Source organism: Montipora foliosa, chromosome 5 (assembly GCF_036669935.1).
Source record: "Montipora foliosa isolate CH-2021 chromosome 5, ASM3666993v2, whole genome shotgun sequence".
Lineage (NCBI taxonomy): Eukaryota > Metazoa > Cnidaria > Anthozoa > Scleractinia > Acroporidae > Montipora > Montipora foliosa.
Genome location: NC_090873.1, coordinates 40219618 through 40239617, shown reverse-complemented (window position 1 = coordinate 40239617; position 20000 = coordinate 40219618). Strand labels below are relative to the sequence as shown.

General features: G+C 38.2%; 2 protein-coding genes and 1 non-coding gene across 3 annotated transcripts in view; 2 read left to right on the top strand and 1 right to left on the bottom strand.

Annotated features, from left to right (window-relative positions):
- The window catches only part of LOC138004162 (stimulated by retinoic acid gene 6 protein-like), a 129185-nt gene that overhangs the window by 44253 nt on the left and 64932 nt on the right, over positions 1-20000 (bottom strand). Inside the window, exons 10-13 of the mRNA XM_068850585.1 lie at positions 13128-13189; positions 10978-11065; positions 9055-9130; positions 3-78 (exon numbers count right to left, since the gene is read on the bottom strand). Of these exons, the coding sequence (XP_068706686.1) occupies positions 3-78; positions 9055-9130; positions 10978-11065; positions 13128-13189 (302 nt within the window). The remainder of the gene's footprint in view (positions 1-2; positions 79-9054; positions 9131-10977; positions 11066-13127; positions 13190-20000) is intronic.
- Positions 4194-7251, top strand: LOC138003167 (uncharacterized). The gene has a single exon (XM_068849133.1). It carries the CDS (start codon positions 4208-4210, stop codon positions 5432-5434), a length of 1227 nt encoding a protein of 408 aa, XP_068705234.1. The 5' UTR covers positions 4194-4207; the 3' UTR covers positions 5435-7251.
- Trnas-gga (transfer RNA serine (anticodon GGA)) lies at positions 10598-10670 on the top strand. Its single transcript has one exon. It is a non-coding gene; the product is annotated as a tRNA-Ser (tRNA).

Here is a 20000-nt window from a genome sequence, read left to right as displayed (position 1 = left end):
ACCAATGCATCGACAGGTGAAACAGTAACGTTTTGTGAAAAAGTTCTTTTGCCGCGATACAGCTGAAGAACATGATCCCTAAAAACAAGGGAAAAGCATCGAAAGCGTGGGTTAGATCAATGGAGAATTAATGCGAATCTATTTTGCCGTAAGGGTCCATAATGATAGCACCTGGAAACGGAAAAGGGTAGAGGGGGGGGGGGGGGATGTTGTTAGACCCACATGTAAAGATATACAACATATCAACCTTGAGGTCCTGAAGAAGCTGTAGTGTTCCGTATCTGAGGTCCCCTTGGAACTTGCTCCGGCTTTCATTTAATGGAAACTTTCGACTTTGGAAACGAATTGCCAAAATTAAATGGAAAAGGAAGATCACTGCAACTTGATGACGCTTCAAATGTTAGCCCTTTGTCAGAGAGAATCAGAGGAAGGCAGTATTTGGAAACTTTGATTTCACAGCTTTTTGTTATTTGAATCGTGGAGCAATGGTAACACTGTACTGGGAACATGATAAAGTGAAAACGAAATAAATTAGAAGAACGAGGAACAGTTTATTCAAGGTTCCATGGGGATAAGAGAACCGACCAGTGAAAGACGAGTTGTCCTGCTCCCTAATTGTTTTGTTGGATGGAGACACAGAAGACAGTCCGGTTTTGGCTGAAGTGGCTTAGCAGGTGATAATCGTACATTACTCCTTTTTTGTACTGGGTTGTGTCTCTAAGTTCCAATCAAAAACAGGGAGATGTCACATATTTTGGTCCTTAATGTTACGTGTGAAGTACAGGTTATACAACATATTTTTGTTGATACATGTGAAATGGTTAATGAATTTTGACAGATATTACATTTGATCCAGACAATGAGTAAAGGGAATTGTCTTACATCCTAAGCTCCCACATTTTAAGGTATAAGATTTTAGAATCACCCAACTAGTGCACTAAGGCAAATCTTGCATTTTGATTGGCTACGCTACTAGGGGACTATTATTAATAGTCCTCGAGTAGCGAAAAGCGTGACGCTTTCTTTCGTTTTAGTCCCAAATAAATATTTATTTAACTTGCATTTGCTAACTTTATGATTGCCCTTTCTGTCCGACTAGTCGGGTGATACCCCCATTAGCCCCGCTATGATGCATTCGCCCCTGGGCCAGTACGGCCGGGAATACGACACCTGCCTAATATATAGGTCAACACCTGTCATTTCTCCATAACAACAAACAAAGGCGATTGGATTTTGCATTATTATTTACCCTCCGGACTTCGATGGGCAAAAAACATGAATATAGTGTTCAAAACCTGTTTTAACCTAAATTTACGAATGTTTAAGTCTAAAATATGAAGTTTGCATACATGCGAGATTAATTTGACGATCTAGCGCGATTTTCAACGCATTAAAGTCGGCCACGAAGTGGTTCGTCACATTTAAAAAACATGTGCTCAAAATAATCGTTTAATTCATCACTAAACTCAAATACTCGATGTTTATTTTCGAGCTGCCGTTCTAGAATTGCTTGAAAGTGTTTCCCTGATATCTTTCCCATAACTTACCAGAGGCTTTTTCATGAAAAATCATTTAGAACAGTCCATAAAAAAGCAATTATGCTTCCGCATACGAACCATATAAAGCCCTTCACTAAAGCAACCATTTTCACGAGTATGCCCATCCACCAAATCCCCACGAGACACTTCATTACGCTTTACAAAATGTAATTTTTGCCCTTCTTTAATATAAAGATTTGAGAGGATCGGCATTTAGTTAAGGGAGTAACATCGTTTTCGTGCTGAACGCGGATCTGCATTTAGGTCTAAGCAATAATTTTGAAATGGTTAGCCTCTTACTGAATTTTACGGAGCCCCCTAAGGGGACACACATCATTTTTATTTTACTACCACTTTTTCTGTTACTTTTAGTGCTCCTTTTAGTGCTACTTTTAATTTCAGAAAGTATCCTAAACATTCGTAAAGGCTAATTAATTAATTCACGCTGGGGCCAGACTACCCCCCAGATGGGTCGTCAGCCCGTGGGTCACATTTTTCAAGATGGCGGCTTCGAGCGGGCAAAGGCCTGTGTGTATGTCAGTGAAAGGATTTTGGGCCAAATCGGCGGATTTCAACCGGGATTTTCGTAGCCTGGGTACAATGCAGCCAGAAATGGCGCCTTATTTTGTATTTTTCAGTTCATTAGCTTTCCATTGGTGTGTAATGAAGGCGTAATACGCAAAAATTAATCGAGGAAAGTAGTATGATTGGAATAGCAAATTGCGAAGATATTCCATCCGAGGAGCATTCAAGGTAATGCTTTTCAATGAAGATTTTCTCTGAATGTCGAAACTCACACCAAAATCGAAAGTCATACGATGTTAGTTCGATGTCTCATCTTATTAAAAATGTACATATTAAAAGCTATTGTCCTAATACAAAAAAAAATTGTCATGGGTGTTTAGGGTAACCTCGAGTGGGCGAAAACAACACATTAAGTGATTTCATTTAATTAAAGCTCCTTGGAAAATGGTCCATTCTAATTTATAATTTTGCCAGCTTGCCAGAATGATATGAAGCTGTAAGTGATATGAATTGGTGTCTAAATGCACATTAAGTAATTTCATTTAATTAATATATAAAGCTTCTTGGAAAATGCTTCATTCTAGTTTATAATTTTGCCAGCTTGCCTAACTGATATGAAGCTGTAAGTGATATGAATTGGTGTCTAAATACACATTAAGTGATTTCATTTAATTAAAGCTCCTTGGAAAATAGTCCATTCTAATTTATAATTTTGCCAGCTTGCCTGAATGATATGAAGCTGTAAGTGATATGATTTGGTGCCTAAATACACATTAAGTGATTTCATTTAATTAAAGCTCCTTTAGACTAAGAAATGGAGTTGATAGAGACTGGACTATTATAAATCTGCATATTTGTTGTTACAAGTGATAACAAAAAATATATTTTGTTTTTTAATTAATATATTGAATTTAACTATAATGCACAGATTTCTGACTTGGAAAATGTAGTCAATGACGACAGTGGGTATCAAGCCAAAAAGATAAAAGATGACAGAGGACCTACTATCTCAAGCAAAATTCTGCCAACAAATAGCGAAAAGCTTAATCTTTCCAGAAAGCAGTTTTTTAGACGCAGAAAAAAGACCCTGGCTGCACTTGGGCCAATCCATACTTGCTCTGGAGCCACAAAAAAATCACCCCAAGACAACAAACCAGTGCTTGATGGTTTGTGGACGACATTAATATCCACCGCCTCAAAACCTGAGATGACCAATTATATTAGCAACTCAGATATTTGCATGCAAGAGATAATTCCAGGTATTGTCAAGAGCAAAATAAAACATTACGAACAAAGCGAAGGAAATCAGGTGAGAAGCTTGCGTGTACTATATGAAGGAGGCCTCATTAGTAAGAGAAAGTACACAAGCATTAGAAATAGTTCAGATGTGGTAAAAGAAACTGGAAAGAAAAAGAAAAACCAGAAAACAGAACTTATGAAAGGATGTGAAGTTCCAAAAATTTTGCCTTACAAATCACTCATGAGTTTTGTCAAAGCCATAGAAATTGGTAAAGTGCTATCATTGGAAGACCTGGCAAGCAAATATTCCCTGGAATCAACATCTGGTGTTTACAGGCCCTTGGAACCTTTCCTGCTGAGATTAGCTGATATGTACTTGTTTCTGGATTTGAAAAACCCCTGCCTACATTGGTTCAATGGCATGAAAGGAGTTCTGCATGTAGCCATTGGTGCAGATGGTGCTCCCTTTGGGAAAGATGATACAGCAACAGGTATTGCTTTTTGCACTTTCAGATGATAGTGATATAGTGTATGTATAGTAATGCAGTATTAAAATAATGTCTTTAAAATATTATTTATTGGATACTTTCTTTAGCATTAATTTTTTGTGGGAGCTAGTGATGACCACTTTTTTTAGTTAAATGGTCCCTCATGATTTTAATTCTTAATTTATAGCATACCTTGTCAGCATTCTGAACCTTCTAAACAGGGTGCAGAGCTGCAACGAGAACCACCTTCTGATGGGTGCTAATTGTGCTGAAGACACTCCCTTGATGAAGCAATACACCAAGCATTTGGTAGAAGAAATGAAGCGTATAGAGGGAACTAAACTCACTACAGACCAAGGCCATGTGGTTGAATTTAGATTCCAGTTGATCCCAGCTGACATGAAATGGTTGTCATATATGTCAGGCGAGCTTAATAACTGTGCCATTTCCTTTTCACCATTTGCCAATGTGAACCAAACTGACAAAACCATTATTGGTGGCTCAATTGGTGGACCAGAAGCAACTTGGCAACCATGGGATTACTCCAAGCGGATTCAAGTTGCAGAGAAAGTTGCCAAGTTTAAAGACAAGCTTAAAGACCCTCATGGGAAACAAAGATCAGAGGTCACCAAATTAATTGCCAAGGAGAAATCTAGGCAAGAATTTGTCCCCCCTCTAGGCAAATATGTGGATTTAGCTAAAGCTGAGCCACTCCACAACACTAACAATGCCTGGCAGCATTGGTTTTTAGCTCTCCTGACAGTGGCCATGCAGTACACTGACCAAGCTAAACTGAAGACAGCAACAGTGGTCTCAGACCTTCCAAACTCCTCAGCACTGGTGGCATTTCTGAAGAGTTTACGAGAAACTATAAAGTGTGGAAGACTTTGCAACAGCTTTAATAGGTGGTTTAGTGAGAACAGAAAGAAGGGAATCCCTTTTTCATACAGATTCACTGGTCTGGAATCCAAGAGATTTTCATGGAACTTTGCTTACCTAATTAAGGCACTGTTGCAGATAGACAAGCTGTCAAGTGGATCTGTCCTAAAGCTTCACACACTAGCATTCATCGGTGTGCAAATCAGGGATGCTGCTGCTATTTACTCCAGAGTTGATGTAAGCAAGCAGCAAGTTGATGATTTGAAGAAATTGTGCCAAAACTATTTCACAGCAAATCGTCTCCTGTTAGATGGGGTGAATCCCACCGTGTGGACCCTGGGCTATGCCATTCCATATCACACCAACCTACTATTGGAGGAGCTTGGGTTTGGGCTTGGCCTTAACTCTATGCAGGGTCGAGAGGCTAAACATGTCAAGCTGGCAAAGTATGTTGAGAACACTTGCAATGTGAAGAAAAGTATGAGGTGGTGGATTGTGTTCCGTCATGAGTTTGTCTGTCTCTTATGGCTTAGGGAGATGGACCCCTACAGTGTTATTTATCGTCAAGAGAAAAAGAAAGGTTCTGAGTCTTACATACCCAAGAGGGTTAAAGACCACGATGACAGATTTTGTTATTGTGGTCTGCCTGAGTTAAATGTCGCTGATGAAGGTTGCACGATATGCAAAGACAACCTGATGAAGCTAGTGAAACAAAGTGTTGCTACTGGAAAAGTTAACAATGAGCTCAAGCAGTTTCTTAAATAGTTAATTCGTTATATGTATAAACATATATACACTTTATTTCCTATTTTTTAGTGTTGCAATTATTGATTAAATGGAAAATATTATTTTAATTATCTTATACTTTCGTAGAAACAACTCAACTCTCGATAATGTTATCAGAGATAACAATGTAATATAATTTGTGTTGAGTTCATTTGATTTCCTGTCTCCCCAATTAGTTGAGCCTCTGTGCTCAAGTGATTATTGTACAAGTGGTAATTTTCAACTCAGAAAAATTGTAAGTGTTCCTTGTAGTCAAACCTATAAAATCCTGATTACTAGCTTAGACACTCTACCATTGTTCCATATGAAACAGAACTGTAGCAATAATGAAAACTGAGTGTAGCTGCCCTCAAAGCCTTCAAATAATTACTGCTCCAGGGAGTCATGGAGTTGCATTCAAGATCACCCTTTGAAATCTGTTCTCAAGTACTTTAAGAGAAAGTGATTATTATTATTATTATTATTATTATTATTATTATTATTATTATTATTATTGTTATTGTTATTGTTATTGTTATTGTTATGCCCTTTGCAACAGAGTATGACTGAGAATTCACTGGAAGACACATTATAAACAAAAACATGGGATGTGCCTTTTCTTGCTAGATTGATCATAGGAAAAGAGCTTATAGTATATCTAATATATGAATAAATTGCAATGTCAATTAACTTAATTGACTGAAAAGTGAACAATATATAATGATGGTTTTGAAATTGAACAATAAACTATAATTTAATAGTTATGATTTTGATCATGATGTACAGCAACAACTGATTGAATCACAACAAAGCATATAAAATGTTGGGGAAAGCTGGAGTTCGGGGAAAACCTCTTGAAGCAGAGTAGAGAGAATCAACAAACTCAACCTTGCACACACAACCAACTGGGAATCGATCCCAGACCACATTTGTGGAAGGCGAGTGCTCTCACCACTTCGTCAACCCTGCTCCCTGGGTGTTAAAATCCTACTTTCAATAATAATAATAATAATAATAATAATAATAATAATAATAATAATAATAATAATAATAATAATAGTAATGTCTTAGATCTAGTGTTGTGGCACACCGTCCATGTTCCAGTAGCCATAGTGAAATTTCACGGTCAGAACTTCATTTTTCTTATGAAACTTCAACTCCAGTGGCTTCTCATCTGAAACAATCACCTCACACCTCTCCTGTTCACGATTTATTTGTTTTTTTAGAATGTCCTGAAGCTCCACTTCAACCCCATCAATGTCCATTCTTCTGAATAAATATTTTGCCTTACGAAAATCAATGATTTTGTAAAACAATTGAGAGTTCGTTTCACTAAATTCATGACCGAAATTTGTTCGGTCCAAGATATTTTTTGAGATGCATTCCATCACCTCCTTGGGCATATCCACAGTAAATTCACCGATCCATGGATTAGCTAATCTCGGTCTTGAACTGAGGCGGCGAATAATTTTTATGTGAATCTTTCTTAAGGCCCTAGCTACCATTCCTTGGGAAGGCAACAGTCGTTGTATCTCTCGATCTCTGGAACGCTCGTTGTATTTATGGTCCAAGACTCCCACGGCACCATCAAGCTCTCGAAAGAAGTCACTCACTTTTTTGATTCCATCCCCAGTTGAAATTTTGGATAAACAGTCAGATTTAGCACGCTGTAAAGCAGGTCGAAGCGTTTCAGCAAACTCAACTTTGGCTGCCATCTTGGATTTTTGTCACGTAAATTCCTTATTTTGCGCCATCTTGATTTTTACCCAATACCCACCTCGCTCCCCCGAAGACCCACAAGAGGGGTGGTTTGGCCCCAGCGTATAACCTTAGGACTAATTAGGCCTAAACAAAAGTTTACAGGCCTAAGGTTAGCTTTTATGAATGTTTAGGATACTTTCTGTATTGGTAAAACAATGACCTGTGACCTGTGTTTTCTACATGCCGCCCGCACGCTTAATTAAAAGTGGCACTAAAAGTGGTACTAAAAGTAGCACTAAACGTGGCACTAAAAGTAACAGTAAAAGCGGCAGCAAAATGAAACTGATGTGTGTCACCTTATGGGGCTTCGTAAAATTTGAAGAATACCTCTATTAAAATACTTTTAAAATCTGGCTATTTCAAGAAAACGGCTTGGTTGGTTTAGCGGATATTAGTGGTATTCTGAATCCAACGGATGTAGCTTCTTTGCTTTCTACAGTCACTGTTCTGAATCATTTCTTTGTTATCATCGTAAATCGCACTGTAAGTTAGAAATGAGTTTACTTCATGTAATTTCACGCGAAAAGTAAAGGGGCGTATAGCTCTAAACTTGAGCCCGCGGTATGGTTAAGTCACAATGGCATACGTGAATGGTCGCGTGATGATGTCATAGCTAAAATCAAGATTTCTCGCATCGATGGGTTACTATATTTTTTTAAGCATGGTGCTCCGCGCGCGCCTTCGGAGTGCGGAGCTCCACTATTACTAAGAAAGCAAAATAATAACACTCTTGCTTTCCTTATACGAAATCTACCGGTCAATTCACATAACATCAACACCCAAGCTTACTCTGGCCTCGTTAGACCAATACTGGAGTACGCAGCTACAGTTTGGGATCTCTATAAAAAGTCAAACAACAACAAAATCGAAATGGTGCAGCAACCCACAGCGAGTTTTGTACTTGGGGATTACCACAGGACATCACGTGCCAGCGAATGCTGCAAAGACTTGCATGGAAATCACTTGAAGGAAGAAGAACGGTTCTGCGTCTATGTACATATGCATAATGATGTATAAACTACATAAGTCTTATCTCGAATGACGGTATGCCGTCACTGACAGCTTTGCAGCGAGGAAGCAGACATGTAAACTCTCGAGCTTACTAAATACCACCTTCTAAAACTGAACATTATATATGTTTTCTTATTTCCCACAATCAAATAAGGGATTGGAACTCATTATCAGAAGGCATTGTGAGAAAACCAGGTCTAACAAGTTACAAAGAAGCATTAGTATAAGTTTCTGTTTGAGTAGTTAACGGTGGAATTTTGACTTTTATTTTAATTTGTTTATTTGTACATATTTTAAGATCCTGCATAAGTATTTTCTTTGGGAAAGACATGGTGTTTCCCGGAAAAAAGAAGAACTTAAACAAATTGTACTATTTTGAGTCACAATGACGTTAGTACGCTAACCACGCACATGACACCAGAAGGTAGTTAAGAGCAAAAATAGCTTAATTATCAGTAGTTACGATTAAAAAAAAAATACAATAAAACCTAGATGGGACTTTTTTTTTCAGCTGAATGAAAGTTCTCCATAACTGAACTCAGTTTTTGTTTATTTAAATACTTTCTCTATAGTCTATCAGGAGAATTTTGTTAAGAGCATAAGGTTAGCGAAATATCGCCGGCACGATCCATTCGTTCAATTCGGAATTAATGGACATAGTGTTGTTTTGAAACATGATACTCAAATTAGACTCGCCCACCTGTGAAACCATTACCCTGACCCAGCAATTCATTCCGAATAGTGCGAGAAGATCATTTTACTAAAAAGGGACGCGCAAAGCTTGTGTTTTTGCTCACTGAATATGTAGAGATTGGGTGGTTTCTTTGGGGTTGCTTTTGATGACTTACCTATGGCACTTCATAAAATGCAACAGCGACATAATTGAGATCACTGCGGAGAGGGCAGTTCCTGCCAGCAGACTATCTGAAATTAAGGGACGTTGGATTTATTAAAGCACAAAGCCTGATCTCATTTACCTTTTCTTCTCTTTTTTTCCAATCTGAATTCCTCCGTGGAGTTTTTGATAACTTAACGGTCTCTCGGTACAATTCAAAAATAGTCTTTTATATGAAAAAACAGTGACATTTTCTATTCATCAATCAAACTTATTTTTCGATGTCAGGCAATCCCAATGCAAATCAAATTCATGCAACGGGCTCTAAGCGCTTTGTTTTACGGCTCTTCATGACACACTTAAAATACAGCCGATTGTGATTGGGCGAATATAGTGCAATTGGACAGTATCACAAAATACCATAAAATTCTTTGTTTGTGCCTCCGAACTTTTGCATAAGCGTTGTTTCCAGTTTCTTTTGGGACCATTGTAAGTCCCAAGAGAAAATAAAAACAATGCTTACGTAAAAATTTTGGAGGGACAAAGAAAGATAATAATATAATTATGTTATGTTTGATACTGGCTAATTAACTAACATATTACTCCACATAGTCCCAATTGACCTCTTTAGCTTGTATGTTTTCTTTTCCCACATCAGACTCAAGGGAATTTTTATTTTGTTTCTTTCGTAACAGTATGCATGTAAAGAAACTGTTGCCTAGAGTGACATCACGTGGTCTGAAATAGGAAAACAAAACGTACAAGCTAAATAGGTCAATTAATTTGTTATGGCAACTACGCTGGCACCTCAAGGGGTGGCATGCTCGAAAGAAAATAGACAACAACAACAACAACCCTTATTGGTACCCTTATTACATAAATATTTATAGAGAAAGTAGGGAAATCAATTACAATAAAATAGGGTACTGGCTCCCCCGAAAAACCACAGGGGCTAGAGGAGCCGGACAGCCAATGACATAAATGGATGTGTTTCAGCAGTCTCGTTTGTATGGACTTTTTTTAACTTTATTATCCGATTTTGACTGTCATTTTCATAGATTAAAATAGAAAAACGTCTTTTTGCTAAACGAATCTAGATATGAAATGGTATATGAAATGAATCATATATGAACTGCGGATATGAAATCAAGTGAAGCTATGAGCGCAGTTATGAACGCAGTTATGAACACAATTGCGCAGAGAAGCCTGAAACATTCAGGACTTCGACGGGGTTTGAACCCGTGACCTCGCAATTCAGGTGGTTACAGCGGTGGTCCCTCGGTCCTTCGGTGGTCCTTCGCGATTCCGGTGGTTAGAGCGATTCCGCTGCTTAGAGCGTCGCACTGGAATCGCGAGACCACGGGTTTAAACCCCGTTGAAGTCCTGAATTTTTCAGGCTTCTTCACGCAATTGTAAAAATTGCGTTCATAACTGCGAAGATCATAGCTTCACTTAATTTCATATCCGCAGTTCATATATGATTCATTTCATATACCATTTCATCAATGATTCACGGGACTGTAAGAACCCACAAATGACCAGCTCCCAACGTCAGTGGCTTCATAGCTCAGTTGGTTAGAGGGTCGCACTGGAATTGCGAGGTCACGGGTTCAAACCCCGTTGAAGTCCTGAATTTTTCAGGCTTCTCTACGCAATTGTAAAAATTGCGTTCACAACTGCGGAAATCATAGCTTCACTTAATCTAGATATGTTATCTTAATTAAACATCATAGCTGCGTGAGTGTTTTGTTTTTGTGTGTTCGTGTCTGTTTCATTGAAACATGTATAAAAATGTCACTTAATAGCTCGCATTTTGCTTGCGGGCTTCTCCAATTTTGAGATCATTCAAGACTCACTATTTTCTATTAATCATGGTTGGACGATTTTCTACGCGCGCTTGATATTAAATGCAACCACTCTAAAGGCTTTTTCTTACCATAATAAATACGGTCAAGGTCATCGCAAGTGGCACTTGAACACAAAGATCTATAACTAGCAAGTAGGATACCAAGCTCAATTGAAAGCTGTGAAAGAAATGAGTAAAAAGAGTTTTTTTTATTTTTTATTTTTTTATTTTGCCGAAACAAGAGAGAGTCAAACCAGGGGTTCGAGTGACACTGCTGATCTTAGCCAAGTTAGCTCAAGTAGTCCCTGCATTTCGCTTGGTGTTGTGATTCGAGCGCTGTACTTGACGTTAGTTGAATTATATACCCAGCTGGACAAGGATATGAAAGAAGAGTAGTGGAGGCGTAGCTGGCTCAACGTACGCTGTCTCACGGATTTTGGGGACAAAACATCTACACACCCAGCTTAGTCATAAATGCAACAAAACGGAGCAGCATAAATTGTTACCATACTCAGTGCACTCTATTTTACACTGGACGACAACCTAGTTGACTAGTTTGGGTCGGCTGAAAACTCATTTGTAGTTATTATTATTATTTTTTAAACTTGAGTTTTTTTAACTAAAATGTACTGCTTTATTTAACAAGCAAAAAGGGCTTCAATAACAACAATTAAAGGCGAAATACAATGTAATACACAAAATATAAATAACAAAAGAAAACAAAAACAAGATAGAAGCAGAAAAACTGCAAGGTCGATTAACGGAGGAGACTTTTTAACTGCTTAACCCACTGACACCTCAAAAGCCTCCGATGCCCCCATCTGACACTCGCAGGGTCAATTGGTTATGCGATAAAACTTGACCAATTTTTAAAGAAAGGCTAAGTACATGTTGATTGTTACAGCAGTAGATTCCTCTATAAAATATTCTTGTTGGGACGTAGACATTTTACCCAAATTAGAGAATAAAGTAAAATCAATAATGTCAAGTCCGCCTTCCTTTTGCTGTTAACAATGGGTTGTCGGACTTTCCATGACCACATGTAATAGATCATTATATTTTTTACTTTAAACACTCTAATAAGCCCGGTTTGGGGGGAGGGGGGGGGGGGGAAGGGGGGGAGTTATTTCATTCTGGAGCTCATAAGAGGAGGGATGTATTACAGAGGCTTAGAGAGGGGGGCTCATTAGAGAGTCTACAGTATCCAGGGCACAGGTCACAGGGCACATATCTCAGGTCACAAATAAAAAGAAAAATCCGTTATTACGAAATAACACTCCCAGCCTGGAACAAGTCTTTGAGGGGGGCCTAGAAAAGGGATTTCCTCTTGTTGCTTGGATACTTGGTGAGAGCCTTTTTTACTTTATCAGGGTATCTGAATTACAAGCAGCGTGACAGTAAGAGCTGTTTTCTGACCTCAAACACAACGATATCTTCGTCATCCGCCATTTTTAACACACGAGAAAAACCCCTATTTCAGCCCTTCCTCTACCCCACCTTTCCCTCATAGCCTCGTTCCAGGCCCTTGTACTGGCCTTCCAGTCCCTCCAATTGGGGAGTGCCAAAGAACAGTTGTGGCATCTTAGTTGCGACTAAAATTTACTCGGAAATGAAACAATAAAATACAACCTACAGAGACCCAAGTTGATGTTGTTACTCTTCACTGAGGGTTTTATTTCGTAAAAATGGAATTTTATTTTTCTGTGTGACCTGTGACCTGTCTTTTGTACCGTACGACGAAAGACGGCAATCTTGTCTGACGCATCCACCGAGACTGAAGTGGTTTGTGGCATAGCATTTATTCAAAGCACAACTTGATATATCATTATCCATGACCTTGATCCATTCACGAAGTTGAGGACCAAAATGAAAGACTCGACCTCTAAACATTTCTGAATGTAATTACATTCAATCATTCAATAGAATTGAAGGCTTTTCCAAATCTTGAAATGGAATTCTTGAAATGTTTTTTTTCATCAGATCCTTTGATATTTTTATGCTTTCAGTTATCATATAGTGCACCTTCCCTGTACATACCCGGACTGACTAGAGTTAATGATCACGGGTAAGGTTTTCTCTAGGCCAAGGCCAATCATTATTTAATAACGAAATTGGTCTCCAATTTCTTAAATACTCTGAGGCTTATTCTGTGCGATTCTGAAAACTAGCTTGCTGACCGTCTATTTAAAAAAATCTCTCATTACTGTCTATACTGCTTTTCTTTCAATTCAATTACTTACCTGAACGACGGTCATCATTGCGACCATCACACTTGAAATTAGCTGGGTGGAGAATTCGAAATCTTAAATGCAAAACAAACACAGATTGCTGAAAGAAGGTATTCATGATAGCAACATTTAACAATGCTTCACCGAAGGCGAGGTGAATATCGGTGAATAAAAACCGCGACGAAGTCGATCAGGGGTGGATCCAGGGGGATGCAGCCCTAACAAATGACGTAACTGACTGGCATTTTTTAGGGTGGGAGGGGGTGCGCATTTCCTGCACCCTTCCCCTAGATTCGCCCCTGCCGATACTCACCGAGCGTGAGGTGAATAATTGTTTTAGAATAATTACATAGGTGATTATTTGAAAAGTTATTATGCATTTTCTTTAAAACAAGTAATTTCCCCGTCTGTCATCTCCACAAAACGGCTTGCGGCCATTTTGAAAAAAAAAAAAGGAAAAAAAACAATTAGGTGATTATTGCATAATAATCATCTCAATGACAACCAATTTACGCACAGAATTTTCAATTTACACTGATGTAATTATACTAATTAACAGTTATTCGCCGAAGGCGAGGTGAATATCGGTGAATAAAAACCTCGACTTCGTCTCGGTTTTTATTCAGCGATAAACATCGAGCTTGAGGTGAATAATTGTTTTAGTATAATTACATTGGTGATTATTTGAAAAATATGCATTTCTCTTTTTTTGAAACAATTAATTTCTTCGTCTGTCACTTCGACAAAACGGTTTGCGACCATTTTGAAAAAAACCGCCTGTGTGATTATTGCGTAATAAGCTTAATACTAATAAGAAACAATAATAATTTATATAATTTTATACCGCGCAGTTTCTATACAAATATTTAAATGCCCCTTACATATAAAGACTTGATACTAAGTCTTAAAATTTAAAAAAAATCCTAAATTCCTAAATTCTAAATTCCTAAGTTCCTAAATTCCTAAATTCCTTCCAGTATAAGATAAGAAATAAGTTACAATTCGGAAATCCCTAATTAAATGCCTCATTAAATAAAAACGTTTTAAGTCTACTTTCAAAAATGTTCAGAATGAAAATACACCTCAGATCAGATGGAAGAAGATTCCAAAGTCTAGGAGCAGCACAAATAAATGACATGTCCCCCGTAGTCTTCTTGGTTCTTTCTTCCACGGTTATGATTGCGCCGTAAGTCATACTTTGACGGAGGTAGACTATTTATCATAATGTGCAAATAATCAGGTGCCATACACCTTACTCCAAACTGGCCACTATTTTAAAATTCTTTTGTTTGCTTGCAAATTAGACCTTGTTGCCTCGTTCAAGGTTAAATATTCTTTTGAATTTTACGTTTAAGAACGAGGCAACGAGGGCTAATTTGCAAGCAAACAAAAGAATGCTAAAATAGCGGCCATTTTGGAATAAGGTGTGTACCATGCAACAGTAAATGTAAGAAGTAACACTTCTTTTTTTACTAAAAACTGAACTACGGATATCAGATTTCCACCATTTTCATTGGCTCGCCGGACAGGGGCTATCAGTTCATATACCTGCTGTACCTAATATGGTCAAGGAACGCGTCAGCAATAAAGCGAGCTGAAAACATTTTTGCAGATCTGAGAAAAAATGGCGCATAAAAGCCATAGCCAAAAGCTTTAGTCGACAATACGAACCCCGGAAGCACCAGGGCTTGCTGGAAATAAAATGATTATCACTAATTCGGAGCTAAGCGCCTCGTTGGATATCTATCACTTCCGTATCCAGTGCGCCCTCGTATAATAATTGTTAAAAATTCGAAACGGTAGCAGACAGGCAGCCAATGTACTTCACGAAGCAGAGGCGCGACGGGGCAAGATTTTGGGGCGCAATAAACCAATCGAGTGGAAGCATTCAAAACACACTGCAGTTTTAACACTTGATATTTTGGCGACCCATAAAGTGAATTATTGCAGTAGTCGATTCTCCTAGTCAACGCATGAACTAGTGACTCAGTGCTGCTTCTAGATAATGATTTCCTGATATATCTGATGATATAAAGGTAACAAAATGGCACCTTCTGCAGCTACTGGAGTAGAAATTGCGTAAAACAAGAGAAACAAAAGACAGACAACAAAACAACTCCAAATAAAGACTAATCCCAAGTAACCCAAAACACAATGCTTTCCGATACCCGCAGAAATCCCCACCAAAATGCACTTTTGCATGACCTAGTAATATTTACATTCATATTTAGATGAGGGTCGAGCCATAAGCCCAAATTGCGGACTGATGGTGAAGGACTATTAAACATTATAGTACCATCAATTGACACTTTTGCTAGCTCCTTTCGCGATCCGACCAGCAAGAATTCGGTCTTATCATCATTAAGCATAAGTTTCTTATCACACATCCACTGCCGGATTATCGAATGCAGTTTTGAGCGGCGGTAACAGCAGCCGCTTCACCAGCGCTAAGCTTAGGACTAAATGACATATACAATTGCGTGTCGTCCGCGTAAGGATGTGAAGTCGGTAAATGGGACTCCAGAATAGAGAAAATCACACGTGTAGATAGTAAACAAAAGTGGGCCAAGGCATGAACTTTGAGGAACACTCCATTTTAAATCAAATGGCTGTGAAAGCGTGTCATTTTTGCAGTTTCCTTGGGATCTCCCTTCCAGGCACGACTTGCCCCAGGAAAGAGCAGTAACGCAAACACCGAGTCTAGTCCGAAGCGTATTTAGAAAAATCCTGTCGTCAACGCTGTCAAAGGCGGCGCTCAAATTTAATAATAGTAAGAGTGATACATGTCTCTTGCTCATATTCATGACTAGATCATTCATTGCCTTCAACATTGAAATCTCAGTGCTGTGATAGGATCAATACGCAGATTTAAGTTGAGGGAAGAGATTATTTTTAATCATGTGACTTTAAATCTGATTAGCCACCACTCGCTCCGTCAGTTTAGATGGTTTACAGTCAAGTCGTCCGAAAGTCATCTCGCCCGAAGTTATGTCGCCCGAAACCAGAGTCATCTTGCCTGAAATTTACAGTCATGTCGCACGATATCTTGAGTTATGCCGCCCGAAATTTCATGATGCTCAAAAAGATTCGGAAAATGTTAAAAACTAGTCAGAGTGAAATGTAAAACTGTGAAAGTCAGGTTGCTCGTTTCGCTGTCGTTTGATATCACGGAGATAGTAATCCTAAGGTAAAACATGAAAATGAAAAAACTAGTAATATCACTTACAGTATGGTTCTTACTGTTGTTGTTTTATATGTTGAAGCATTCTGATTTGAAAGAAGGTGCACATCACTAGCGATTGGAAAAGTGGAAAACGCCGCCATCTTGATTACAGTACGTGCTCAATAATCATCACATGGTTGCTAAGCAAGAGTTTGAAGTTGCGGTAAATATATTGATTGCTAACAACTAACCCTAATTACACACGAGGACGTGTGGGTTACCCAAGTAACACCCGCCCCTTGAAAAGAAATTCAAATACCAACTTAAGGTAAGTTTGTTATAAAAATAAATAAATAATAAAATACTTATTACACGCGGGGACGTCTTGCTGTGATTAGTGTCAAACGGTAGGTGGCTTGGTCGATACCAGTCCCGCAGATACGATGCTGCCAAAAGCCGCAATCATCCCACTGAACGGCTTGCTGGCGTGGTCGAACTTCATTTCCGCACTCGATACAGGGATAAAGACTCATTGTGTAATTCCTTGGTGTACGCGTAACGATCTCGTGTTTCAGCTAGCTGATTATCTCAGAATGAGGTGGCTGTGTTTAATTTACCCTCTTTATATATGGTTAACCGGATCAAAATTTACATGCCAATCGACTGAGGAAACAAGGAACAACTCGCGACAACTGCAAGTTGCTTATAGGGCAAAAGGTCTTAGTAGTATAGTAGATGGGGGTATCGGAACATGTTTTAACATTTTATTCTAATAAAAAAATACTGGTTGTTTTAAAATAGCAAACATATTAATTAAAACACACGTGTTTTAATTAATATGTGTGCTATTCAAAACAACCAGTTTGTTAATTTGTTTCAATTTTACAATTATAAATTCTATATGTTTTTTTTTATTTCATCTTACAAAATATCATTGTTTAATACCACTACAAATATCCACAACAAAATACAACCTAAAATATTAAAACTGTGCTTCAATACCCCATCAATTTTTTTTTAACTAAATTCAAATTTGGGAATAATGAAAAGCGCCATTGCAAAACCAAATAATAATACAGCAGATAAATTTAGCATGGGTTTGTATTTTGTGTAACAAAGTGATGCTGGAATTATCAGCAAATACCACCGCAAAATCAAATACAGAAACAAAATTTATACACAAAATTGAAAAAATTTTCCCCCAAATCACTTTTTTGTCGATAAACTTTATGAGTAAACTTTATGAGTAAACTTTATAAGTAAACTTTATGACTAAACTTTATAAGTAAACTGAATGAGTAAACTTTATGAGTAAACTTTATGAGCAAACTTTGTGAGTAAACTTTATGAGTAAACTTTGTGAGTACACTTTATAAGTGAACTTTATAAGTAAACTTTATGAGTAAACGTTGTGAGTAAACTTCATAAGTAAACTTTATAAGTAAACTTTATGAGTAAACTTTGCAAGTAAACTTTATAAGTAAACTTTATCATTCAGATTGTTTTAGTGTGTTGATTTTATAATGTCCGTAAGCATACGATTTTATTCCATTGTCTAATAAAAATCGTTTGCTATCGAAGCATGACAATGACACTTTATTTAGATCATAGCTTTCGAGTTGATGGTTGATGATTATTGCTTGGAATGGTTTTCATTGTATGATACATTTGTTTGTTATTGAATAAAGTTCTTTTATAGTCTTCATGTTTGATATTTTTTTGAATAACAATCTTTTTAATTCCTTTTGCTGTTTTATTATTTTTGTTTTGCACGAAATTATTCAAGTCCCAGTGTAATTACGTAACGTCCTTAGGGGCATGTCTGTATAAAAGTGAACACGCGTTTCGAAACAGGGGATGAGTCTACTTCGTTTTTGAACTTGAGGTATAAACAGAGCAAAAATACAAGCCTTACTCGGGTAAGGAATACAGAATTGTGGGTGAAATTTAAACATATTTCCAATTTACATTAGTTCAAGGACATTACGGCAACAGAGCCTAAAAGTTATTGTAATTTGCTTTTTTCCAGTTTGACTCTATACGCTTCTATAAAGCAAAAGTACAAAAAAAAAATTCCTCAGATTTCCAAAGCTTTTTGGTCTAATACAAGTTCAAAACAGTCAAACATTCTTCGCAAATGTTGGCTTTTTGGACCGTGAACAGTGGACTTTGTGGACAGATTGACAGTTTGGCGTTGCCGTGGACTATCAGACGACGAGGAAACTTCTTGTTACAAAGAGAAGGTCAAAGAGAATCAAGACACCGGTAAAAGCCTGCTCCAAACGAAATCTGAATAAATACATTTACCGGGACAGACGGTAAAATTCAATTGATACTACGAATTTAACGAAGACGTGAAGCAAGATCAAGTTCAAGAAAGAAGAATTTTTAGTAGAGTTATGTTTTAACATTAAATAATTAAGTACTTAGTTTTTCCTGGTAAGCACGCCACCTAAAGTAGAGAACATTGCGACACTCATCGGAAAACGGGACTTTGCAATAACATCTTTAGATGAACTTTACGGAGAATTTAACATGCTTTACCTGAACCACAGGTAACCCAGGCTCACTGTGTGTGCCACATGGGTAAATATAGAGAACATATGTGGCGAAGTTTAAGTCTAAAAATTTGCTAGAAAATGGAAATAAAAATCGATAAAACTTACCATGTGGTGAGCTGTTGTTGTCTTTAACATGTACACGAAGTTTCGGGGAAAATAGTCCCCGTTCACCTTCCTTCATAGTATAGTGACAAGGTAGGAGACGGAAGCCAGCGTCGGGACTCCTATCGACCCAAAGCAAGCACGATTTTTTTCGCGAAAATCGAATCCAGTCGCTAAATAAACACGCCAGGCTCGTGGAACATGAATCCACTGAAGCATCTCCAGGTAGCAACTCGAAGCCACCAGACTCCGTAGAACTTGTAAGAAACCGTTGTCCTCGCAGTGCCCAATACAAAATGGCACTGAACTCGGGACGCCTGGTGACGAGTATAATAAGTCCTCCTAGAGGGAGGGGAGTCCCAGATTGCTTAGGGAGTTTTGTTTTTAGCAATTTGGGACTCCCCTCCCTCCAGAACTTATTATACTAGTCACCAGGCGTCCCGAGTTGAGTGCCATTTTGAATTGGACACTTTGCGAGGACAACGGTTTCTGGCCGCCATTTTAGCAGGTTAGCTTACAAGTTCTACGGAGTCTGGTGGCTTCGCGTTGCTACCTGGAGATGCTTCAGTGGATTCATGGTTTAGACAAATTCATGTTCCACGAGCCTGGCGTGTTTATTTAGCGACTGGATTCGATTTTTTCGAAAAAAATCGTTCTTGTTTTGGGTCGATCGGAGTCCCGACGCTGGCTTCCGTCTCCTACCTTGTCACTATACTGTGAAGGAAGGTGAACGGGGACCATTTTCCCCGAAACGTCGTGTACGTATTAAAGACAACAACAGCTCGATTTTTATTTCCATTTTCTAGCAAATTTTTAGACCTAAACTTCGCGTCATATGTTCTCTATATTTAGCTATGTGGAACACACAGTGAGCCTGGGTTATCTGTGGTTAAACCCGAATTAATTGCGCTAGAGAATGTGTACAAAGAAATAGCAATTAAATTCCGAAGTGTGAAAAGCAACAAACAGCAATAGCGGAAAGGCTAATTGAGTCCGGTGAGACCGAAAGTGCCGAAATGAGTGCAAACAAGCAAATTGGTGACCAAGTCAAGTCTGATT